Source organism: Lactuca serriola, chromosome 8, assembly GCF_051521515.1.
Source record: "Lactuca serriola cultivar US96UC23 chromosome 8, Lser_US96UC23_V15, whole genome shotgun sequence".
NCBI lineage: Eukaryota > Viridiplantae > Streptophyta > Magnoliopsida > Asterales > Asteraceae > Lactuca > Lactuca serriola.
Window position 1 is genome coordinate 205,856,320 of NC_136415.1, and position 22,852 is coordinate 205,879,171.

The 22,852-nt window shown below is 33.6% G+C and overlaps 4 protein-coding genes across 4 annotated transcripts; all 4 read right to left on the bottom strand.

Annotated features, from left to right (window-relative positions):
* Positions 1 to 407: 407 nt before the first annotated feature.
* LOC145068788 (dirigent protein 23-like) lies at positions 408 to 1,133 on the bottom strand. The gene has a single exon (XM_079015784.1). It carries the CDS (start codon positions 1,086 to 1,088, stop codon positions 531 to 533), a length of 558 nt encoding a protein of 185 aa, XP_078871910.1. The 5' UTR covers positions 1,089 to 1,133; the 3' UTR covers positions 408 to 530.
* A 4,716-nt stretch (positions 1,134 to 5,849) lies between these two features.
* On the bottom strand, positions 5,850 to 8,986 carry LOC145067784 (putative amidase At4g34880). Its single transcript, XM_079014834.1, has 5 exons — positions 8,483 to 8,986; positions 7,610 to 7,824; positions 7,281 to 7,523; positions 6,410 to 6,608; positions 5,850 to 6,331 (listed from the first exon to the last, which is right to left on the bottom strand). The coding sequence occupies exons 1-5, from the start codon at positions 8,984 to 8,986 to the stop codon at positions 5,975 to 5,977; spliced, it is 1,518 nt and encodes a 505-aa protein (XP_078870960.1). The 3' UTR covers positions 5,850 to 5,974.
* Positions 8,987 to 9,646: 660 nt separating this feature from the next.
* LOC145070881 (Pollen Ole e 1 allergen and extensin family protein) lies at positions 9,647 to 11,296 on the bottom strand. The gene is made up of 3 exons (XM_079017840.1): positions 11,069 to 11,296; positions 10,547 to 10,967; positions 9,647 to 10,112 (listed from the first exon to the last, which is right to left on the bottom strand). The coding sequence occupies exons 1-3, from the start codon at positions 11,232 to 11,234 to the stop codon at positions 9,755 to 9,757; spliced, it is 945 nt and encodes a 314-aa protein (XP_078873966.1). The 5' UTR covers positions 11,235 to 11,296; the 3' UTR covers positions 9,647 to 9,754.
* A 3,317-nt stretch (positions 11,297 to 14,613) lies between these two features.
* LOC145068311 (magnesium transporter, putative (DUF803)) lies at positions 14,614 to 18,398 on the bottom strand. Its single transcript, XM_079015264.1, has 9 exons — positions 17,941 to 18,398; positions 17,029 to 17,085; positions 16,828 to 16,918; positions 16,521 to 16,681; positions 16,201 to 16,328; positions 15,836 to 15,973; positions 15,625 to 15,717; positions 15,414 to 15,531; positions 14,614 to 15,027 (listed from the first exon to the last, which is right to left on the bottom strand). The coding sequence occupies exons 1-9, from the start codon at positions 18,065 to 18,067 to the stop codon at positions 14,936 to 14,938; spliced, it is 1,005 nt and encodes a 334-aa protein (XP_078871390.1). The 5' UTR covers positions 18,068 to 18,398; the 3' UTR covers positions 14,614 to 14,935.
* Positions 18,399 to 22,852: the final 4,454 nt, after the last annotated feature.

Here is a 22,852-nt window from a genome sequence, read left to right on the forward strand (position 1 = left end):
AATTAAAACATGTTTATATGAGTCGACGAGATGAGATAAATAAGTCTGTAATTGATAATATGAGACATCATTGATAATAATAATCATGGACGTCGACTTTAGATTCTGGTTCAAGACAATCGTATAATAGTAGTGGCCGACTTAAAGTTTTTATTATTTGCATCATTCTATAATTCTGTTTAAAACAAAAAATAACGATTAAAAGTTCCATTAGAAGAAAATTGTGTACAACATGTAATTATTATCTATAAACATCTATAAAGCGAGTCTTGAAATAATAGTATGGTCGTTCTTAATATTTTCTTTTCTTAAAATCAAATAATTAACGATATCCCAAACATTTCCAACAAAACAAAATCAATATCCATCTTAAAATTTTCGCATACAAAAGATTTAAGTGGCCACCATTGTACTTTCTAATATATTACCGATTTATTAAATATTTGATAATGTAATGAACAACATACATCTAAATAAGAATCTCAAATACATTGGACACTAAAAACAAACATTAACAAAAAGGTTACAACTTAAATATAAGTAGATATCGTGACATTGTACCCTACAACAGCATCACCACTAGAATTAATCGAGTACGTTTGAGCCAACGCATACCCACGCGCCAGTCGAAAAAGTCCAGTACCACCAACTATCGTCATCTCACGAACTGTCTGCATAGCAGGGTTTAAACTCAAAAGACTGAACGTACTATCTTTATATATCCCATCAGTAAAACCATAATTTAAAACCATAATCAGCCCAAGCTCATTTCGGGCAGCTTGACCATACATCCCACGAGCATGTCCAATGAGCTTGGAGTTCTTGTCAGGTCCTTCGGTCAACGGGTCATCCACCATCATTAGGTTACCAAACCCTCCGAGTGAGTTGCTGCCTGACTGCGGTTGAGCCACTTGGATTGCACTTGGATTGCTTCCACTTAAAGTGTCATGGAAGTAGAATTGCATGGTTGTGACTACTTGTGAACCTGTGTCTACACGTTTGGCCCAACTCACATCATCCGAGGTTTGACCTTGGGTTCCTATGGCTAAGAGGAAGATGAGGAAAAAGGTGACCATGGACTCGACCATTGTAATTGTGTGTATGTGTGTGCTTTTTGGATCTATTCCACTAGTCTTCTTTTTAGTTTTTATAGTGTTCCAGCTAGGGTGTTGGTTGGGTTGGGGTGGGGTGGTGGGGTTTGGGGATGGTGGTTCAGCTACAATAAAGAAATCTTGTAGTGAGTCATAGAACCAACTTGGAACCCATTTGAAATTGGTCCTTGTATTTTTTGAGTTCATGACACTTGAGCCCTTATCTTTCTAGAATATTGTGTAAAATGACGTTCCTAAATCAGAATAAATCAATCAAATGTATTTAAAAATAAATTACATAGAAATTGGTCCTTGATTTTATGATAATAATTGTATCGTGTCATTTTATTCGTAAATGTAAACCATTCAAAATAATTCAAAATAATGATATAACTTGTAAGTTTCTTTTATGCACGTCATCGCTTATTATAAAGACAACAGAATCAACAAATTATTCGAGTTTAACCAATAATATTTCCGAAAACACCCCCTTTGCTTCAAAGTCAAATACATGATTAAAGTGGGTCAACCAAAACCTGTCGCTAAAATTCAACATTCAAAAGGAAACCGTGGTTTGTTGTTTGGTTACCAACTCCCCTAATTATATTCATAATAACCAACTAAAAGAATCTTTTTTTTCAAACATTGTTCTCCTACAGTTTTAATATATGACTTTCGTACCGTTATAATCTTTATATAAACATCGATGACATCATATGTCATGTGCATGATTGAAAACCAATAAGATTTGATCGACAAACATGCTATGGTGACATATAAACAATGAAGAAGTAATAAAAAATGAATTTGTTCAACTCGAATAACTCAAGTTCTTTGCCTTTCTTTGTGACCTGTCATCAGATGTCATAAATTTATTTTATTAAACATCTGAATTATTATTAAAAACCAGCTAAAAAGCATTACAAATAAGAAATTGGCATCGTTGGGTTTTGCAACCACCCAATCAAGTTTTCTTTAAGTTTAACACCTCTATTATACAATCAAAAGTACAAAAGTACGATTGAGAAATAATATTTTCTATTAACTCATCTTTTCTCGGCTTCTTCGAACCAAAGAGTGTAGTATTTCAGAAGAGACAAATAAAAGCAAGGACAACTACAACAAAACACATCTTTTGTGAAGTATTGAGTCTTAGGGCGGATATAGGCATGCACAAACCGGTTTCTTTTTTTGAACCGGACCGGTTCGGTTCTAGTCAAACAAGTCAAAACCAATTCACCCAGAAACCGGTTCGGTTCCAAACCGGTTCACCACAAAAAAAAAAACCGAATATATGTAAAAAGGTTCGGTTTTATCGAAACCGATTTACAAAAAACCGGTTAGACGCATTATTTTCGCACACATTAAAAAAAATTGGTTTAAAACTAAACAACTTGTAGGATAATAATCCCCTGATAAAAAAGTAGTTGTTTTTTTAAAAAAACATCAAGCATGTCAGTAACAAGTTTGATAGTATCCCAACTTGATTCCGGATAAGCCATAACCTTATTACGGTCCGCAAGGTTGTCATGAAACATTTTTAAACTATCTTTTTGACGTAAGACACATCGGGTATTATTTTCCCAATCCGGACCTAAAAAAAGGGCATTCGCATCGGCACAAATTTGCATATAATTATGATATCGAGCATTACTAGAACTAAAAACATCTTTTAGCATGTCTTTGAAACCATCTTATATAGTTTCAATTCTAGTTAGTCCATCTTTTTTTTTGGAAAGGGAACTTCCCTAACGAGGGTTTCCGGACCAGCTTTCGCGCACCGACTAATCCCCCGCTGCAAACATAAAGCTTTGCCTCATACCCTGGAGTCACTGCAGGCGAACCTCCATGGCCACAAGGGCTAAGTGGTGTCAGGATTTGAACATGGGTCAATATGTTATCCACCATATCTTCCACATGTCTTACCAAGTCATCACAACCCAAGTGGTTTAGTTAGTCCATCTTGCACAACTAAATTAATGATATGTGCAACACATTGACTATGAAAAAAATATCATCGCAAATTGGTTTATATTTTAGTTTTAGTTGTCCAACCGCGACGGTGTTGTTTGAAGCATTATCAAAAGATATAGAAAATATCTTTCCTTCAAGTTTATAAGTTTTGATCACACAATCTAAAATTTTAAATAAATTTCTACCGGTGTGCGGATACTCAAACAATTCAAACGTAATCGTACGCTTCATCATTACCCAATTAGTTGGATTAATCCAATGAACGGTAACACAAAGGTACGCATCCGGTGAACCGTGAGGGGCCGTCCAAACATCACAAGTTAAATTCACACTGGTTTCTAAAGATTGAAATCCTAAAATCAATTCATTTTTTGCAAGTTTCCACATTTCAATACAATCACATCTAATAGAAGTACGACTCACATGGCAATATCGTGGTTGGAGAGTATCTTGGATTAGTGAAGTCAATCGTATGTTGTCGAAGTGGTCAAAAGGCAAGCATTCTTGAATCACGAACTTTGTCATCTTATCCCGAACTTTAGCCAAATCGTAACTCCACAATGTTGTATCATTTGTCATTGTTGTTTGATTATGTCCCGACCCAAATTTCACCGCGGGGTATCTCTTGGTCATATGAGTTTTCAATGTCGAATTCCCATCTTCATTGAAAAAAGCACCACATGTCTTGCATCGCGCTTTTCTTGGACCGCTCAACATTACACACAAATCGAAATTGCACCAAATAGTCGGGTTTCTACTTGTTTCTTTGATGCTAACAACGGTAAGATTTTCTGATGAATCTCCAACACCAACGGAAGTCGAATCCATTGTTTGAATTACGAGCGTTTTTTGAACTAAGAGAGGCTTTTGGAGGTTTGGTTAAGCCAAAACAACTAACAGCTATTTATACTATCAAGTATTGGTGAATATGGTCAAAAGGGACCCAAAATCGAGTGTGTAACAGCCTTAAACGGCTATATAGCCATTAGTATAGGACAAAAAAACGGGCAGAAAAATTAGAGGTTCAAAACCGGTCGAAAACCGGTTCATAATAAACCGATTTGAAAATGGTCCCAACAAAAAACAAGTCGAATTGGTATGGTCCGGTGGTTCGGTTCATATGTGAACCGGTTCGGGGATAAACCGGTTTTCGGTTCATTGACCAATTCGGTTCACAAACGATTTTTTTTCCCATGCCTAGGCGGATATAGCGTTTAAGGAGAAGGACCGAGGCCCAAGGCCCAAGGACTTTTGTTGGACTAGAAGTAAAAGCCCTAAATGGTAACAATGAAAAGATGATAAGACTTTTGTTGGACTATAGTTGCACGCTTTTTTTTAACTAGGAAAATGACCCATGCTCCGCATGGGTCGGAAATGCTTTTTGTTGGAGGCTTCGACCTCACCGGGGCAGCCTCTGCAAGGGACTGGAATTAGGGCTACAAATTATACAAACGGCGGTCGGCTTTAAAAGCAAGGCAACTCCAAAAAAAAATTCATGGTGCAGAACGAAGACGATGTAGAACACATTCTCCAACCACCGATAGAACATAAATGAAACGGTGGTGGAGGTGGGTGATTGGAACGTAGAGACGGTGGAATTTTATGCAAAGCTTTTATATGAATTTGAGTCGGTGATGGACCGCTTCACATATGAAACAATATTGACCCGGTCAATGGAAGAAATTTGACAATCTATTATTAATTTTATGTGGCAAAATTAAAAAACAAATGAAACAAAGGGACCAATTTAAAAAACATGTGGCAAAAATGAGAAGTTGAAAACATGATTGTGAAATTTGACAATCTATTATTAAACCTATGTGGCAAAATTAAAAAACAAATGAAACAAAGGACCAATTTAAAATTCATGTGGCAAAAATGAAAAGTTGAAAACATTACTGTTCATACATCCCACGGGATTTAATATATATATATATATATATATATATATATATATATATATATATATATATAGAATTTGTGGAATTTTTTATATAAAATGGTATAGAAAACTTAACATATATTTATCTCACAAGATCATATTGATCATTTGAACGGCGTTGCTTATATAAATTAGGGGTGTGCAAAAAAACCGTAAAACTGAAAAACCGAGCCGAACCGGCCAATCCGAAACCGAAAAAACCGAAACCAAAAAAAACCGTAACCGAAAAAAACCGAAACCGAAAAAACCGGATATCAACGGGTCGGTTTTTGGTTTTTATATTTAGGTATCCGCGGATACCCGAACCGAACCATTTGATTATATATATATATATATATATATATATATATATATATGAACCGTTAAAAAAAAGTATTATTTCATTAGTATTGTTTCGATTGATCTACGAGTGTAATAACCTAAACAAAAATCCATATCGACAAATCCAATTTTGTAATTCTAAATTCATTTGATTTTTTTGTTTTTATTATTGTATTTATTATACAAATTATAATATATGATATTTGAACTTCATTATGTTTTTTTTTAACTCTTTGACTTACTCATTTTAAGAAAGAGATAAGTAAAATGGAGTTTTTAGTTTCAATTGAATTTAATTTTTTATATTTTACCGGGTACTCGTGAACCGAACCGTGGTTACCCGCTTTTATACGGTTCGGTTCGGTTCGGTTTTTTTGTCAATACGGTTTGGTTTCGGTTAGTGCGTATGAGGTACCCGTCCCGTGGTCACGGTTCACAATTTCATTACTATCCGATCCGAACCGCCCCGTGAACACCCCTAATATAAATGACCAATAATGGCCCAAGGAAAATCCATCTAAACAACAACGCACTACAGCACTACTAATCCCCTCACAAATTAATGGCTGAAACACCTTTTCATGTTCTAAAAGCAAACAAGTAAACTAACTTCGAGATCCATACAAGTATCGACAAAGATTCTAGATCAAGGCAAAAACGTCGGAATCTTTCTGACATTTGTTGCTTGTTCGAATCCATAACTGATTTCAATCAATGTAGGTTCAGACCCCTTCAATCCACTGAAACAAATACCTACAGGAACACCCTTGTTGTCATACGCAGCTGGAACACTGATCGCCGGAAAACCACCTATAGCCAACACCGGAGAAATATCAGCACGTGGACTCACCACCGCGTCTAGGCGGTTCTCCACCATCATCTTCTCGTATCCCTCTCTCGTAAGCCTCGCCATGTTTGCAATTGCTGCCTTCTCCAAATCTCCGATCCCATTTGTCCCTTCTGCTGCCAAAAATATATCTTGCCCAAAATTCTTAATCTTTTCCTGCAATCAACCATAACTTTTTGAGCTAAAAACTTGGAAAACAAGAGTGTTTAAAGTTTTTATGAATCGGGTTGTTACTAAATCGGAAAATTTGTTATTGAATGCGATTATATCCGTTAACGAGCGAACAGAAGACGCTACAAGTGATTTCAAGTAAGCGTTTATTGCGATCTTAAATTCGGCTATTGCAACTGCTGCTTCACCACTAGCAGTGGCATTAGATATTGTGGTAATTCCCTTAATCTCCAAATTATCAATCAAGATCGCACCTTCGTGCCTAAAAAGTTTATCAAGTAGTAAAAGAATGCAATCGTTATATAATGATGAGAATAAAAAGACATTCATAAGGTAGTGAATGAGTCAAAACATAACCATCGAACTCAGTATTGGTTGTTATTGAAATTCATAACGCCATGATTGGTAACTTTAAACTATAAGGTTTACTAACCATATTTAATTTTGGCCATTGATTTTTTAGTTATACTGTTCTGTGGTTTTGTAGACTTTATACTTTTTGGTTTTGTTGTGGTGTTTTTAGACTTTATACTTTTTTGTTTTGTTTTGAACCTCTCACATTCAATGTGTTGCACACAAATATGCACATACACATTGAAAAAGATTGTTGTATTTGTGTAACATTGACATCGGTTAGGGTCTTAGGGGTGTTTGGATAAGAAAAAAAGAGGTGTTTATTGCTTATTCCCACAATAAGCTAACTTTGAGTGTTTTGATAAAATCCAGCTTATTGCTTATTGCTTATTCCCACCACAAATAAGCTATAAGCAATAAGCTAATAAGCTAATCCAAACACACCCTTAATTAAATGCATGTCAAACATAAAATAACAGATTATGTTATGTCTACTCAGAATATATAATAAGTGAAACCTTATGTTCTTGTTTTCTAATTATATTTTTGTAATTTAAACGGTATAATCCATTAAAGATACCTTAGCGTTTGCAAATGATTTTCAAATACTTGATGTAAGTTTGATCCATTAGAGAACACGAAAAACGGGTTTCTAACAACACCGATTCGCTTCCCCTTGAGCCCATCAACCTTTAGGAACTGAGTGTATCCACCATACGGGATGTATTGCGACGCTTTTCTAGTAGCGTCGCGATCATTGTAGTCGAATCCCACGATGGTCTCAAGAACATAAACCGCATCTGACACGGTCCTACATATCGGCCTGATAAAGGACCAAAAAACATTATATCATACAAAATAATACAAAAAAAAACAAAAAAAAAAAGTCGATTGTGAAAAAAAGTTTACCCGATGGTGTCTAGTGACGGAGAAACCGGGATGACCCCGGCTCGGCTAGTGAGACCAACAGTAGGTTTGATGCCAACCACTGAATTGAAGCTAGCAGGACATAAGATAGACCCGTCTGTCTCGGTTCCTATTGACACTGCCGCCATATTAGCCGCCACTGATATTGCTGGTCCGCTACTCGAGCCACATGGAGTTGCTGATAGGACGTAAGGATTCTACAAAGATGCATTAAAAAAATTTAGATGATGTTCATTTTGTTCATAAACAATACGACATATTGCAGAAAATAGCAATGAACGTACTTTCGCTACCGATATATACAATGTAATTATCTTTTACTCATAATAGCAACATATTTACATTTCATTATCCATAATAAAAATGGATTTTCATCACTTTACCAGTAACAACACAATATGTAACAAAGAATAGGTATATATGATCTAAATATGTAAAATGCTTAAAGATGTTAGATTACATTATTCTATTTTTCCGTAAAGAATAATAAAGTATATTGCTATAATGGGTAAAGAAATATAATTAGGTTGTAATTATGGATAAATAAAGTTAAGTACATTGCTACTATAGGTAATTAATAAAGCACAGTTTATTTATTTCGTTTTTCATATTAACACGATCGGTATAGATAAAAAAGAAAATATGTTGATATACGAGGAAAAAATGTAACTATGTTGCAATAATGGCAAATAGTTACTTATAGTGATAACGAGTGGTAAAGTAAGTTGTTAATTTTTGCAACTTACCAAATACCATAACGTGTGTTGTAAGAGCTTCTTGATTCTTTAGTTGAGCAATTCATGTAAGTTGCAAGTTTGAACTAAAACTCTAGACACTATAATTTTTAATACTGACCTTTCCTTGTCCACCTCTCGGGCTCCAACCACTAGGTGCACTCAGAGATCTAAAATTAGACCACTCGCTCAAGGTAGCCTTACCCAATATAATTGCTCCGGATTTCCGCAATTTTGAAACAATCCCTGCATCTCGGGGCACGATGGACCCGAGTAGTGCAAAGGAACCACTTGTTGTGTTAAGTTTATCTTTTGTGGCAATACTGTCCTTGAGAAGGACAGGAATGCCATGCAAGCCGACCAGGGACCGAGGCACGTTAGCTGCCCGCTCTTGGTCGGCTCTATCTGCTTCATATAGGGCATCGGGGTTCACTTCAAGGACCCCTTTAAGAATCGGGTTGAGTTTCTTGATCTCACCAAGATAGAACTCGACCAGTTGCCTTGAGTTGAGTCGGTTTTGGTTAAATGCGATTCTGAGTTCGTGAATCGTGGCTTCTTTATGAGCATGGCAAGTAGACAACGAGAGCAATGCTAGAAGAACTAGGAAGAGCATGGGTGTTGTCATTGCTTAGTCAACTCGGTAGTGAATCGAAAACAGAGTTCATTAATAACTTATTTGGATCTTGGATGGGTTTATAAAGCTAAAATTACAGAATTCATCCATAATTACAAACAGCTAAATGTCAAAAGAAAAAATTAAATAAATTTGCAGGCCAATCCTACTTAATTTGCCGTTTTTAGGAGACGAAAAAGTCTTACAACGCATTAAATAGTTGTACCGTATAATTGAAAAACGTCTTGCAACGTATTAAACACTTGTACCATATAACCCAACATCGCATTATGTCGCTACCAAAAACCGCATCTTGTACCAACATATGCTCATTGCAAACCATATACGGATTACATTTTTTACCCAAAGTAGTATATACAATAACCATATGTCTTATTTATAATATCAACATCGTCGTCATATATTTTTACTAATAATAACAACTTATTTGTTACACATAATTATTATTGGTAAGAAATATGAGCCTAAGAACTTTTATGAGGTGGTTAATTTCTTATGAGTAAGTACGAAATAATTTGAACTAATATCTACATAGATCATTACAAGTTTATTTAGCCTACATATATAGAATATATATTGCAACGATCAACAACATCTTTAATTGAAATAAAGAATAATACTGGATTTCTTAAACTATCGAATACAACAACATTAGGATTTTAGTGATACCTCACATATATCATATATTATAAAAATAGTAATCAGTCAAAATATACTCGTTTAAACATAAGAACAAGTTTTGACACGAAAACATCCATTTTACTTGCAAGTTGTGAACTTGCACGTAACATTTCCGGGTCGACCCGAATTTGCCCTAAGGAATTGAAGGGCAGTGATGAGAACTTGACGTGTGGATCCTCCAATCAAGGCCATATTTAAGTGTTGAACAACATCGAGTGGATGATAGGGGAATTCGATACTATTGTAAGAGTTTAAAAGTGCAGTTGTAGCTTCTCTTAAAAGGGTTTTGTATGGGTCCCCACGACCAGTCATGCTTCCACGCAGTGTAATATCATTCCCGTATTTCCTTGCTGCCAGTGGTCCGAATACAAATGACACTTTTAGGTCCGGGGCTAACACCCTCCAATAACACTCGTGCTCCGGCATTGTCCACATGCTAAAAATAAAGATGGTGAAAAGAAATTATTAACCTTCAAGACATGAAATAACTTCTCTTCTCATTTTGTAGTTATGTAAGATACAATTTCAAAAAATTAGATATTATTTTAGGAAATACATACCATTGTCATGTAGGATAATGAGAATTTGTGTTAGTCTAGCAAGGTCACAGTGATCGCTATATAATTTTTCTTTAAAAAAAATTGATTAGTATAGTTTTTTTTCCTATAATTTTTTTTCTAAGATGTACACAAGTTAGTATATCATGATACTTTTATATGCATAATGTACAAGTGAATGTAGCATGGTGCATTTCAGTTTTCAGATTCATAAAGTACAGTCAACGGAGAATAATAGCAGGAATTTCATATGCACAAAGTACAAGTCAATACTGCATGGATAGAAGTTTGAATGGTTGATGATCACACTTACCGGTATGGGCAAGCTGAAGCTTCCAAGAACGGAACTGGCGGCATGGGCGGCAACCGTGGTAGTGGCGGTGGTTGAAGAACAGGCGGAGACTTGGCCGGAGGAGGCAATGTTGGCGTTACCGGCGTGGGCACAGGGGAAGATGACCGCGGGCAGTTGGGCATTGGCTGGGCAGGTTGGGAAATCAAATGACCAACGGTATAAATCGAAGTGTCAAACATTTGAAACACGAGATTCAAGCTCTGGGCAGGACCGGCAACTGCCCGACACCCTTGCCCGTCGCCGGAAACCTGTGCCCGGCAGCCACTCATATCCGGTGCCCCATCAAACCGCATTACGTAGCTCCCTAGAAAATTTGTGGTTTCTTCGCTAATCACCTTGAGCTGCCCGCCCTGCCCCGGGCAAGCCATTGCTACTTTTACTCCTTTAGATAGAATTTGTTTTTGATCAATTAAATTAGATTAAATCAAAAAAACAACTGAAATACAATATGCAAAAACATTTTTAGTCTTTGTAAAAACTGACCAGTGAGAGGGTAATCCATAAAAAGGGAAACTTGGCCATCTTTGCATTGGTCACAGAAGACTGAGCCACTGACCATGGCATCTCCATTGGCTCCACCAATGGCTGCACCCACAATCAAAATGGTTGTGACCAGACCCATGCCCACATCCATGGTTCTTCGAGCCATGAACCCACTTTGGAAGGAGAGAGATCAGAGAGAGAAAGAATTGTGAATACTGGATATGAAGTTTGAGGGTAGAAGGGAGTTAATAAATGAAGTAATACACTTCTCAACTGCCTAACATTTAATGAAATCTTGAAAAATCCATGTAATCTTGATCCTTTTTCACATGCACAAATGGTCGGATCATAAAAATGTATAACTTTTTTATTGCATAGAGTACAATAGTGTATAATTCTATGAAACCTTAAAAAGTCGTGAAGTATTAAACCCTATTTGGCCATAGCAATCGGCCAAATTAGGAACCATATATATTAGCATTTTGGGCAATTTGTTTTTCTTTTGTAGAATAATAATATACTATAATTTGGGTCAATATTCTAAGGTAATATAAGTTATTTTCTGCTATATAACAATGTACTTTAAATTTTATTGTTAAATAAAGTATGGTCAATTATGTAATGTGGACGCAAAGAAAATACAATGCCTAAAGTATAATCAATACAAAATATGTTCTTAACTTCGTATTTTTACATTTAGGTATTTTTCCTAAAATGGTTGGTAACAAGAGATTTATTTGTGCACAAGTGTTTGTAAAAATAGATTTGAAGGTTTTAAAAATATAAAATTATATTAACAGAAAAGTTAGATGTAAAAGCTACTATGGTTCTCTCATTAACTACTTATTTAAGAGTTTTTTTATTGCAAACTAAAAGCTTTAAATTTGTATCCTCAAACAAATTCAAGAGTTTTTTATTTGTAAAAGCTTCTTAAATCTTTCAAATTCGTTGACAAATATGACAACTTTAAAAAACTTGATAAATAACTTAATTTATCAGTTAAATGTAATGCATCAAATACATCTAAAGTGAGAATTAGTACAAAATATGTAATTTTTCTTTATATATAACTGAAAACAATGAAATGTTAACTCCTTTTCCATTCCAAAACCATTCAAAACTAAGATAATGTCTAACCGCTAAACTATGTTATGTAAATTGTATATACCAGTTTGAGTTAATTTATATACGCACTAAGAAAATAATGAAATAATTAGAATTGAGAGGTTACCTTCTTTCTTTACAAGAAGCCGTAGATAGGGATTAATATATGTAATTTTCAGTATACAAAATACAAGAAAAACGATATTTTTCTGCTCAAAGAAATGAAATAAAAACTATTTTTTGCCAAAACTTGAACGGAATCTATCAACTTGTTTTGTGGGATTTGTGACGAAAATGTATAAAAGATAAACCTTTACGATAATACAAACCCAATAATATTTTATAATCCGCCAATGTTTAAAGATCTGATAAAAAAAAACATATATTTTCAAATATATAAAACATATGTAATACATTGATACCGATTCAATACCATTTAATCGTTGCGGTTATGTGATGTTCAACAATTTGTGCCTTAGTTACTAAAATGATATTTTTTTTGTACTTTTGTAAATTAAGTGTAGCATCCATAACGATTGAATGCACAAATTATGAACTTCGGATCTATAAACGTGGTAGTAGTATTTCGATGTCTCATTAAAGATAGTAGTAAGATCTTCGGTGAGATTTGAAAATAAATGGTTTTTGAACCAAAATGTTTGGTGGTAGAATTATAATTTAATATAACTTTTGACCATAAACATTAACTTCTGACGTAACTTTGGTGAAGAAAATAGTGAACTTCTTGACATTTGTCTCCAAAACATTTATTGTTATTCTAACCAATCAAAGCGTGCATTTAAAGTGCAAATATGAAACCTAGCTACTTTGGTGGGAGTTATCAATACAATGGAAAAAATTAAAAGACAATTTTTGTGGGCCGAAGCGACAATAAGCCAAAAATAAGTTGGGTTGTTTGGTAAAAGGTTGTAGCACCAAAGGAAAAAGGAGGATTGGGATTGGGTTCACTCCGAGCCTTCAATTTCTCTTTGATCGTAAATGGTGGTGGGTTTTTGTTATGTTTTTTTTTTTTAATAAATACAATATATTTCTAAAGTACTCTTAAATCTACCTATGTCTCAGACAAGACTTGAAGCCTCAACCTCAAGGGTAATAATGGGCATCCACAATTTAAGTAACAAACCTTCTGATTCATTGTCTAAAATATCCATTTATGGGGTATGGAACAATGTGGTTGGGGCGAAAACTGAATTACAAAAGGTTAGAATTGAGTTTCAAGACATTCAAAAAACAAGTATGTGAAAGAGATGACACTCTATTTTGGATTGATACATGGTGTGGTAATGAGCCTCTCAAAAACAAATTCCCAGATTTGTACCAACTTTAAAAACATAAATCTTGCAAAGTTAATGAGCGGATACAAATGTCCCAACAGACATGGAACTTGTGAACGACACCTAACTATGATGCTCAAGTATATGGAAGATGATGTCAGGCATATTCTAATTCGATGTCCACAGGCGGTAATAGTATGGGAGTGGATCTTTAAATGGTGTGACATTCCTACCCCACAATTCGACAACATTTGAGAACTCATTTTTTATAAGTGTATGCGATGGTGCTATCTAGCTGATATGGAAATCAAGATGTGACGTGGTTTTTAAAAACATTCGTATTGCTCCAACTAGATGTCTATAGAAATCAAAAAACTATGATGTAATCTATTTTACATGTTTTTCTTTTTGCCCTGTCTAGCTACTTGCTAGACAGTGGTCTTTTATAATATATTTGTCAGTTCTAAAAAAACTACTTTGTTGGATGATATAACAATCTATCAACTTTTTTTGTAATATTTAGATTTTTATAAACATTTTTTAACTTATAATAACAAAATAGAGATACATTCCATCAGACAATTACACAAATGGTAATTGTGGTAGGCAGAAAATAACACAAGTATTTTTTTTAATTTAATATGATTGATTATTTTCAGGTTTAAAACCCACACAAAATGGATCATTTTGAATAACACGGTTGGTCATTATTATATTTTTAAAATGCACATGATGTGTCCTTGTGGTTAGCAGAAAATAACAAATTATATGCGTTTTAATCCTAAAAATGATCAACCATGTTAAAAAAATTTCAAAGACTTCCAATAGTATTTTCTACCTACTACAAAGACAACTTATGTGATTTTATCTCTTCATACATACTTAGACCTTTGACATGCAAAATAATTTTACATTTTTACTCATAATTACAACATGCTTATAATCCATTGGTTGTAATACCAACATACTTAGTATCCATTGCTCGTAATACCAACATGCTTTAGAAAATAACTGAATTTTCAATTTTTTTTAAATCCACCTCAAGGGTAGTAATGTAATTTAGTACATGCTAGCATAGTGACTATTAATTAGAGTTCATTTTCACCATTCATAATTTCTATTTTTGAATATCTTTCACCGTCGATGTATAAAGTATAAACTAATATGTGTATTAAAAGATGAATAATTGTTCTTTACAAACTAAAAAAAAAACAAACACACCAAACTAAAATCATAAGAACAAATAGAAAAACAAAAAAGAATATATGTACAAATCTTGATGAGAATTCAAACAATTTGAGCCAATCGAATGATAATTTGTTGGAGACTTTGTATCAAATATGATACAATCTTTAAAAACCTTTTTTGGCCAATAAAACCCTTGCAACGTTTGCGTTGATCCAACCCCAAAATTGCAATTTCAATGCATCTCCAAGAAATTATGAATTAAAATCTTGAAATGAGATTTCTAGTCGAAATAATCCGAATTATGAACTGTGATTAAATGTTCATCCTCCTCAACGGATTTTATAGGATTTTGATCATACCATGTTACATTTCCTATAAAAATCACAATCATTTATATCAGTCTCAGCCCCAGTCCAACAACTTGAATGTGAATCTTTGTCAAATGTCTAAAATACCCTAATATGCCCGTATGCTAAGTTTGAAGTTTTTAACTTGGTGGGTGGTTTTCAAAAGTAGATTTTTTTCTTTTTTGTCAAATGACTAAAGTACCCTTTATCCAATATCAATCAATCTTTTTAAGAGATAGGATGATTGATTACTAGAAACACCATTACGCGAATCCAAAACCTCGAAAATGGTAATACTTCACTTTACACATAGTTTTCGAGCAAGGAAAGTATCGTTTTTTTGTCAAATGACTAAAATACCCTTTTGTTAATGAGAAAATAATCCAAAAGCTTAAGATGAATGAAGCATACCTGTTGGTGAAGAAGGTTCTTGTTCTCTTGTTGAATGGAGAATAATTGTCCCCGAAAGAACAGTTATGAATCCACATATTTCAGATACTATGTCACTAGCCTTCTGATCTTTCCAATCCTGCATTTGTTTTTTGTTTTTTTTAATGATTATAATAATTTTACATCAGGGGCTGAATCTATTAAAAAAAATAACAGTTTAATTAAGAGATACCTTGAACATTATTACACTTGCTATGATTGTTAGTGAAGTGAACATCACATAATATATTGGGGAAACAATTGCTGTATTGAATGTATCCAAAGCCTGCAAATAGAGGTGGCCCCACATCACTTTGCAACTTCAAAGGTTTCTAAATTACGATAATACCCTTTTATACAGATTTGACTATTTGAAAAATAATAAAAAAGAACATGAATATTACCTTGTTAAGATAATTCAACTGTGTAATCACACATAACACAGCAACAGTAACAAACACCCAAGTTTGAGGATATGAAATCTGACTGATTCCCTCTAGAGTAAGCTTTACTGCAATACCAATAGCCTTTATGCTTACAACCTACAAAATGACACAGGGGTACTTTAGTCAAAATCAAAAAAAGGACACTTGATTTAGCCACTGAACTCTTATTATAATAATAGCTCAATAGCTATACCTATATCTATATAGATAAAGTAGTCAAAGTAGGTTGTGCTTTTTCTATATTTTGCCTTAAAGAAAAAAAAATTGTTTTTTCTTTTTGAGAGGAAATATAAATATAAATAAATAATAATCAATGAAAATACCGTTAGTGAACCCATTAAAGAACATATCCCCAAATATATCAATATATTTGTTTGCCCATGACGTGGCTCAAAATGCATCACAAGAGCTGCTACTAATGACAATGTAGCTGCTACATATATCAGGAATGCTGTAAATAAAAATAAAAAATAAATTACTAATTTGTTGTTTATGTGTCTGTGTTTATGACTTAATACAAAAAGAACGACTTAACACACAAAGTCAAGGAAACCACCCTTGTTTATTATTTTCTCAATGCTTTATAAACATGATTTAACAGATGGGAAAATTTATATATAAAAAAAAAAAAGAAAAAAAAAACCTGGTTCAATTGCTAGATTCCATATTTCTTGAACAGAATTTGGGGTGTGTTCAGAGGGTGCATGAATGACAATTACAATGGACCCCACTATGCATGAAACACATCCAAGAACACCCAATCTCTTCAACCTTTCTTTCAACAAGAAATGTGCCAAAACCGCACTGTTTAAGATTAAAACAGATTATATTTCAAGAGTTTATAAAAAAATAGCAACATACTTTCATTTATTTAAAAGGATAATTGGTTTGTAAAATGATAAAATGAGATACAATAAATAAATTAATGAAAGTACATTGCTATTTATTACCTAACAATTATACTCAATGCACCAAGTGGGGTTACAAGAACAGCTGGAGCATAAGCATAAGCAACAAAATTTGCAGCCTCTCCAACAATCACTATATGTTATTCAAAACCCAAATTCAATCAAATATTCAAAAACCAAATTCAATCAAATATATTCCATATTATGAATTAGATCATGTTCTTTTGTTTATTGAAAACTTACTTGTAATCATTCCAGCCCACCATAGTGGTTCTTGTAGGTAAGTGTAGCCTCCATGTCCTAAAATATTGTGGAGATAAAGATTAAAATGAAAGAAATAGCAATTGGTAAAAATGTTGCATATTTTGGTTGTAGAATGAAAAGTTGCATAAATTAGAAAATGTGGAAAATTGTTGCCCACAATGATTTCGTGTGGTTACAAGCTTGTAGTTGAAACTTCGAAACATGTAGTTCATTTTTCATGTGAAACATAAAAAGTAATTGTTTTAAAATGTTTAGAAATATTAAAGTTGGACTTATTAAATAAATATACTGATAGCAACTTGGAAAAAATTTAAACATAAAGAGTTTAAAGAAATCGTTGTAATGTTAGTAAAGTACCTTTATATAAAGTTCCTTAAATAATAAAATCTTGTCAAACACTTAACATCATCAAAAGTTTTAAGTGATTATTACAGTTTCAGGAAGCAAAAGCAAATCCAAACACCATCATCATCTCCTATCTCCTAAACCACGATTATCTGATTCAGATTATTCAGTATCATTTAATTAGTTTCTAAACTCTATCTCCCCTCACTATATATTACAACTGTTATCTTATTCTAAATCTTTAATACCGCATAATCACTTGTGAATAACATATCCAGAAACACACTCAAAAGATATGGAAAAAGAACCTACATTTGGGTTACAAACAATAAGTCCACAGATTTATGCAAACTCCATCTCAAATTCATACCTTCAAAGAGCCTCTACAACACTAACCTTATCAGATATTCAGATTGCAAACTGACCAAAGTAAACAAATACCCAAATATAATCCAAACCCTAAAAGCAATGCCAAATTATCAAAATCACTATATGAAGCTCTAACAACTATGAATTCAGTTTTACAAGATCCCAACACCTACGTACCTGCACCAAAACCAGTGGAAGCAGCAGCACGCTTAAGACCTTTCTTCTTCAATATGAAACTTGTTCCGATAAATCCACTAGATAAAACCGCCAGTAGCAACCCTGTCGAATTATCCGAAACACCCATCTCTTTATTCAACAAAAACCACTAGAATTCTCTGATCTGCTACTCAAATTCTCTCCTCAAATTGAATAAAAAAAATTCGCCTACAAGTAAGAACAGATTTCCCGCCAATCAAAATCGGGAAACCTAATAGGACAAGCCAAAATTCGAACCAAATGGGTTCAAAATCTAGAAAGAGGGATCTGACGCAAAACGAATTTGATTGATTATTGGAGAGGTTCCGTAGGTGAGTATGTAGTCTCCGAATGTGGGTCCGATTGAGGAGAGAGGATATTCGGGTCAATTTTTCGAGTGGACCCATATGGTTACAACGCCATTGCCAGCTACAGAAGAAGGTAGATGAGGTCCAGCTCATTCTGTACCCCATTTAGGTTCTCGTTTCACATTCAAAAAGTAGGGTTAATTACATAAACTACCCTTTTAGTTTAAATATTTCCATTTCCGCCCTTTTAATTTGTGTATTTGAATTTGAATTTAATCTAACACCTTTGAGTTTGAGTTGAGCTCAATTCGACTTTTCGTTAGCGATGTCGAGTAAGATTGATCTTCATGACCATTTAAGTTCAACTATTGTCCAAACAATCGGATTAAATGGTAAAATACAACCAAGCACACAAAAAAACAAAGAAAATTTTAAAATTAGATTATTTTTATAATTGAAAAAAGACAAAACGTCAAAAATGGTCTCTGTGGTTTTCGAAAGTCCCTAAGTTCAAAAAACCTCACAGATTGTCCATGTGGTTTCAAAACTTTTAACATTTGGTCCTTCCGGCTCACTCCGTTACCATTTAGCCGTTAAGTCATGGGCATTTTTGTCATTTCATTACCCAGGGACCATTTATGAGGTTTTCTATTACTTTTTTTTAAAATAAATAAATAAATTTAATATGCAAGGGTCCCACCTCTAATGGAACAAAAAAAACCCAACACCTTCATGTGCCTTCACCCTTTTACTTGTTGACCAGCCAAAGGCCAAGCCTTCTCTTCTTCATCTCGGTGGTACCAACTCGAGCATAAACAACACCACCACCACTCTCCCTCCCTCTAACTTCTTCCCTCCCGAGGACAACCCAAACCTCCAACACCACTGAGAAACCTTCATCACCACCTGCCATCTTCCTTTCCCCACTCTCTCTGAGTTCACGCCAACAGAACGCAATGGAGAGGCAGCGGAGCTGCCACAGCACGCCACCCATCACCGCCACTCGCAACTCTGCCATCCGCTGACATCATATTTGCTGCAGATGTGAGTTTTCCGACCACCACCTTATACCCCTTCCCCTCGACTGAAAATCACCACCAAACACCACTCTCATTCGTTTTCTCTGTTGATTTCGACCAGAACCCAACCAAAAATGGGGCTGAAGGCTGCCGGAGTAACCTCCAACCACCACAGCAGGTCGCAGCTTTCAACCAAAACACCTCAAGAACAAAACAAAAAAACATCCCTTTTTGTCTTTACCCTTTTCCAGAAATCTTGATTACAATATGTAAAGCTTTTTCGTTATTAGGTTCTCCGTGATGATTAAATCCCATCTTAGCCAAAAGCAAAAAAAAAAGTAGCCCCCTTTTGTCTGTTGATTTGGATTAGGTATGTGATCTGTTGGAATTCGATTGGTGGTAATGTAAACGGGTTCTCTTGAAAATGGAGTGTTGCCATTAAAGAGGGATCAGTTACTCAAATCTTCATCTAGAAACGAGAAAGAGAAACAATTCATTTGCGCAGAGACCCAGATCGAATTTTGCAAGATTTATGGTTTTAAAGAAGCTGGATTACTTGCAATGGATTTGTGTTGTGGCTGTGTGCATCTTCTTTATGTTCGTGTTTCAAATGTTCTTGCCTCTTTCTAGTGTCGAAAAAGACAGTGGAGAACAACGTATAGAGGTCCAAGCTTATGGTACATCTGGGGAACAATATATAGATGGTCAAGATCCAAACAGTAGTTGATTGATTAAACGAGAGAGAGAGAGAGAGAGAGAGAGGTAGGACCCTTGCATATTAAATCTATTTATTTATTTAAAAAAAAAGTAATAGAAAACCTCATAAATGGTCTCTGGGTAATGAAATGACAAAAATGCCCCTGACTTAACGGCTAAATGGTAATGGAGTGAGTCGGAATGACCAAATGTTAAAAGTTTTGAAACCACAGGGACGATCTGTGAGATTTTTTAAACTTAGGGACTAAACTTGATATTTTCGAAAATCACAGGGACCATTTTTGAAGTTTTGTCTTGAAAAAACTTTCTAACAATGAAAACAAAATATGTATAAAGAGGAAAAGATAAGTTTCTTTCCATAACTCTAGGGTTCATAGTAGATTATCATAAGATCTTCAATTTATTATCTAAATCAAAAAAAATAAAGTTGTCCAAAAAAAATTATAATAGACAAACACGTTTTTGAGGCTTTAAACGTGTTTATATCCATATTATCGTCTTTATTAGACTAAGGCCTAAATTATCTATGAATATTCTAATTGTTTTGATTTTATGGGTTTTATTTATTCGTTTCTAGAAGAAACAAATACTAATAACATATTTGAATTACCAAACTAAAGACAGAATTTATAAATAATGAATGACAATAGAAAAATGAAAGTAAGTCTCATTTCTATAATGTGAGAAGAAATATAGATGAGATCACAAAACAAAAAAAAATTAAAAGAATTTGTATAAATAAATGCAATATGGACAAATGATTATATTATTCGAAGAGAAATTAAATATCCTCCTACAATTTTCTCCTATTAATATTCCTATTTATGTTAAATGGTGACAAGTGGATTAAAATATTATTAAGGAAAATTAAATATGACATATTTGATATAGGTAGGAGGACGGTACGAAGAAATTGTAGGATGATATTTAATTTATCTTATTCGAAACATATAATTTTATTAATGCGATATAGCATATATATGATACTTTTTTTCCTTATGACAAGTCATCAAACGATAGGTGATTAACCTGACTAAACGAGTTTTGGTACTCTATTCTATTTGAGATAGATAAAAAAAATAATAATATGGAATTCTCAGACTATATCCGATATATAGGTGAATATATTTTATTTATATAGCAAAGCCAAGTTGTTTAAATATCCATACATGGTTGTAATTGTATATGTTGGTTTTGATATCATTTGTCTTATTTTCTCCGATTCTAATTATTAGAAACTGACTTTAAGTGAAGATATTTTTTTTTAAATGGTTTGTTTAATACTTTAGTATTTAATTTTTTCATCATATAGTTCTTTATTTTCATTTTCATCAATGTCTACCAAAACAGCATGAACGTGTAGGTTTATCATATATGGGTTCCTTCGAATTATTCAAATTTTGAGGATAGTTTTTCAATTATTTAAAACTATAGGGGTGCTTGTTTAATTATGTTTTAGCATCAATCACCGTTCACCGGGTTTCTGGTTTAAATAAAAAAATAAGGGGAATATTTTTTTGTTCGTTTCCTAACGAAAATCTTACAAAAATACCCTTAGGCTTTGTCCTATCTGATATTTTTTTTCATTTGTCAAATAATCATTGCTAAGTTACTTTTTGTATAGTTGTAGGGACTAAAAAAAACATCCAATTTTATTATATAAACATCTTAATTTAAGTTTGAAATTTTTTTATTAGTTGAAATTGCATTATTTTTCAAAAAAACCGATTATAAGTAGTTAATTATAAGTTGACTTTTTATAAAAAAAATTAATGGGGTATCTAAGAGTCTGATGTCTTATTAGCGGCACTCATAGTTGTATTTTGTTGTGGTTTTCGTTTGCTTATGTTTATTCGTGCGCTCTACCTTAAAATCAAAGAACAATTAACAAAGGCCAATTATTTAGTTTAACTATAAGATTATGTTTGACATCATAATTAGTTTCCAAGAGCTTTTTTTTCAAAAAAAAAATATTTTACTTTGCAAGCAAAATTTTCATTTATTAGATAAATCGACATTCCCTCTAGCCATTTAATTGTCTTGCCTTATGATAACTAAGATGTATTAAATTATTGATTGTAATAACCCTTTGGCCATAAAATAAAATTAACCAAAAAAAATATTAAAAAAACAAAATTTATTAGATAAATCTACATTCTCACTTCTGTTTTCTTTCGTATGTCTGATTGTCACCAATGTTTTGAAAACTTGACCGAACATTGAACCGGTCGTCTTATCGGTTCGATGGTTCAACTGGTCTGACCGGTTGGACCGGCCCAAAAAACCAGATGAACCGGAATATATATATATATATATATATATATATATATATATATATATAAAGCAATGGAAACTAATCCCACATCGGTGGATACATAAAAGTAGAGCTGACAAAATTTGTTTATAAAAATAAAAAACTATAGAGTTTATTCATAAAACGAAAATATTATTTTCCACATTTTACGGTAAGTACAATCTAGATAGCAAACTCGGTTTTTATAAAATCAAATGAGTGCCGTTCTAGTATTATTGCTATCAAATGGGCCGCGCCTTGAGTTTGTTAAAGGATTAAAGAAAAAAAAATCAAATTTTTTCAAAAAAACTGGTTTTTTAGCCGGTTAAACCGGTCCGGTTCAACCACGGTTCAATGAAAACTGACGGTTTTTTCCAGTTTGATATGCTACCGGTTTTTAGAGTCTTAAGAACCGGAACCAGCACCGGTTCACGATTGAACCGGCCGGTCTGGCCCGGTTTTCAAAGCAATGATTGTCACTCATATTCATGTGAGTCTCACTATTTTACTTTTCTCAATTTGAACAACCATAACTAACACTCTTACCCCCACCCAAC

Bases quoted from the DNA above. Each gene is read 5' to 3' on its own strand.
- LOC145067784 (XM_079014834.1), bottom strand. From the start codon at position 8,986: ATGACAACACCCATGCTCTTCCTAGTTCTTCTAGCATTGCTCTCGTTG. The intron at 7,524-7,609 runs GTAAACTTTTTT...GTCCTTTATCAG, and splicing joins CCGTCACTAGACACCATCGG to GCCGATATGTAGGACCGTGT. The intron at 6,609-7,280 runs GTATCTTTAATG...TAAACTTTTTAG, and splicing joins AATCATTTGCAAACGCTAAG to GCACGAAGGTGCGATCTTGA.
- LOC145068311 (XM_079015264.1), bottom strand. From the start codon at position 18,067: ATGGGTGTTTCGGATAATTCGACAGGGTTGCTACTGGCGGTTTTATCT. The intron at 15,974-16,200 runs GTATTTTCATTG...GTCATTTTGTAG, and splicing joins CTTTAATGGGTTCACTAACG to GTTGTAAGCATAAAGGCTAT. The intron at 15,718-15,835 runs GTAATATTCATG...CTCTATTTGCAG, and splicing joins AGTTGAATTATCTTAACAAG to GCTTTGGATACATTCAATAC.
- LOC145070881 (XM_079017840.1), bottom strand. From the start codon at position 11,234: ATGGCTCGAAGAACCATGGATGTGGGCATGGGTCTGGTCACAACCATT. The intron at 10,968-11,068 runs GTCAGTTTTTAC...TTCTATCTAAAG, and splicing joins TATGGATTACCCTCTCACTG to GAGTAAAAGTAGCAATGGCT. The intron at 10,113-10,546 runs GTAAGTGTGATC...CTTTATTTTTAG, and splicing joins GCTTCAGCTTGCCCATACCG to CATGTGGACAATGCCGGAGC.
- LOC145068788 (XM_079015784.1), bottom strand. From the start codon at position 1,088: ATGGTCGAGTCCATGGTCACCTTTTTCCTCATCTTCCTCTTAGCCATA.